Source organism: Cucumis sativus, chromosome 6, assembly GCF_000004075.3.
Source record: "Cucumis sativus cultivar 9930 chromosome 6, Cucumber_9930_V3, whole genome shotgun sequence".
In the NCBI taxonomy this organism is placed as follows: Eukaryota; Viridiplantae; Streptophyta; class Magnoliopsida; order Cucurbitales; family Cucurbitaceae; genus Cucumis; species Cucumis sativus.
Window position 1 is genome coordinate 12,625,465 of NC_026660.2, and position 2,478 is coordinate 12,627,942.

At 39.3% G+C, this 2,478-nt stretch overlaps 1 protein-coding gene across 2 annotated transcripts; it reads left to right on the forward strand.

Annotated features, from left to right (window-relative positions):
• LOC101222090 (26S proteasome non-ATPase regulatory subunit 11 homolog) lies at positions 1–2,478 on the forward strand. Of its 2 annotated transcripts, none has more exons than XM_004143062.3 (2): positions 1–209; positions 789–2,478. In XM_004143062.3, exon 2 carries the CDS (start codon positions 806–808, stop codon positions 2,072–2,074), a length of 1,269 nt encoding a protein of 422 aa, XP_004143110.1. In that variant the 5' UTR covers positions 1–209; positions 789–805; the 3' UTR covers positions 2,075–2,478. The 2 variants fall into 2 exon arrangements, with proteins under 2 accessions (XP_004143110.1, XP_004143111.1); XM_004143063.3 differs by having other exon boundaries at positions 35–209; positions 773–2,478.

Here is a 2,478-nt window from a genome sequence, read left to right on the forward strand (position 1 = left end):
TTTTATATATTTTTTTTTTATGTATTTTTTCTAATGCAATAATCTTATACTTTACCTGTTCTTCAAGCCAATTCTCCTTCTCCTTCACACTCGAACTTTCGATTTCTCTCTATCGTCTCTCAACTTTCTCTCCGTCTCCGATCGCCGAAGATCTCTCCTTCTCCGATTTCGTTGTTCCCTCTCACTCTTGCCTGTTCTTCAAGTGTGAGGTATGTACATTTCTATTTTTTTTTTCCCTTCCAGTTCAAGGGTTTGAGAGATGAAGAAGGAATTTTGGTTCTGTCATGATATGTGAGGTTAAAAGGGTTTCTTGTTTTTCGATTTTCGGTTTCTCTTTTACTTTTTTGCTTCAGATTTTTGTTTGTTCTCTGCAATTTCTCTCCTGGGGTTACTTGTTTTTGTAATTTCTTGTTTTGTGATCTAGGTTTTTAGTTTTCTGAATATGCAAACTTATGGTTCTTTTGTTTCTCCTCTCTATTGCTTGAGATTCTAGTTGGGTTTCTCTGAAATCGTTAGTTCTGAATTCTTTAATCTCATATTTTTATCCTTCTGAGTAGAATGAACCAGTGGAACCAAGATCTTGATATAGAAGGACTAGGAAGCTTTGTGTTTCGGTTACTTTCCAATATTTTTCTCCACATTTGAATGAAATATTGATGTCTTAGCTGGGTTAGAAGTGATAGTCTAATGCAGTACTTTGTAGTTATTTGACAAGAAGTAACTTTTGGGTGTTTTGCTTTTGCTGTCTAAATAAAATTTTCATGTCGTTCAGTGACTTACTTCTGTAGGTTTCAAATCTGTAACTATGTCGACATCTTACCTACCTGCCACTACTGAATCAATTTCTGAGGCATTAGAGGCTAAGAATTCATCAGATTCTATCTCAATCCTTTACCGTGTTCTTGAAAACCCTTCATCTTCCCCTGAGGCTCTACGGATAAAGGAACAGGCTATAACAAATCTTTCGGATCTTCTCACACAGGAGAATCGTGCAGAGGATCTTCGGAACCTTTTGACTCAACTTAGGCCTTTCTTTAACTTGATTCCAAAAGCAAAAACAGCAAAAATTGTTCGAGGAATCATCGATGCTGTGGCTAAAATACCAAACACATCTGATCTGCAGATTTCCCTGTGTAAGGAAATGGTGCAGTGGACACGTGCAGAGAAGCGAACGTTTCTTCGGCAACGGGTTGAGGCCAGGCTTGCAGCTCTTTTGATGGAAAATAAGGAGTACCCTGAAGCCTTAAATCTCCTGACTGGATTAATCAAGGAAGTGAGAAGACTTGATGATAAGCTCCTCCTTGTAGACATAGATCTCTTGGAGAGCAAACTCCATTTTTCTCTGAGGAACCTCCCTAAAGCGAAGGCTGCACTTACTGCTGCAAGAACAGCTGCTAATGCCATATATGTTCCTCCAGCACAGCAGGGAACTATTGACTTGCAGAGTGGCATCCTTCACGCGGAAGAGAAAGATTACAAAACTGCTTACAGTTATTTCTTTGAAGCATTTGAAGCCTTCAATGCTCTTGAAGATCCCCGTGCTGTATTTAGCCTCAAATATATGTTACTATGCAAAATAATGGTTAACCAGGCTGACGACGTGGCAGGAACAGTATTATCAAAAGCAGGTCTACAATATCAGGGGAATGAGCTGGATGCCATGAAGGCTGTAGCTGATGCACATTCCAAGCGTTCGTTAAAGCTTTTTGAGACAGCACTTCGAGATTATAAGGCTCAACTTGAGGAAGACCCTATTGTCCACAGGCATCTCTCTTCTCTCTATGACACTTTGTTGGAGCAAAATCTTTGCAGGTTGATCGAACCATTCTCAAGAGTAGAGATTGCTCATATCGCGGAACTGATCGAATTGCCCTTGGATCACGTGGAAAAGAAGTTGTCTCAGATGATTCTAGACAAAAAGTTTGCAGGGACTCTAGATCAAGGTGCTGGATGCCTAATCATTTTTGACGACCCGAAGACCGATGCCATATATCCAGCCACACTGGAAACCATTTCCAACATTGGCAAGGTTGTGGATAGCCTCTATATTAGGTCAGCAAAGATAATGGCTTAAGGTTATCGGCATTGGACCAACCTACTGTAGTTTTGGACTTCGCTTGCCTTGGTATGGGGCTGCGTTGTTTTTTATGGTTCATCTGCTTTACTCTTGAATGATTCCTTATGAACTTCTATTTTGTGTTTTAAAAAGTTTAGTTTGAAGTTTTAGCCGCAGGTCTTTATGGAGAAAGAATGTTTAGGCTATTTTACCATTCTTCGGATACAGGTACATATTGGATTTTCAGGTTACTTGTTGATCTGCAGTAATCTCTTCTGAGTTGAACTTGAAACTTGAAACTTGAAAGTACGGACTAATCATATTCCAGTTATTTGATGAAAAGGGAAGTGTGTCTTGTAACCATGATTCAACCACCTTTCTTATGACTTGGTGATTATCACATATTCATTCTCTTCAAATTA

Coding starts and splice junctions, on each gene's coding strand:
- LOC101222090 (XM_004143062.3), top strand. CDS start 806: ATGTCGACATCTTACCTACCTGCCACTACTGAATCAATTTCTGAGGCA.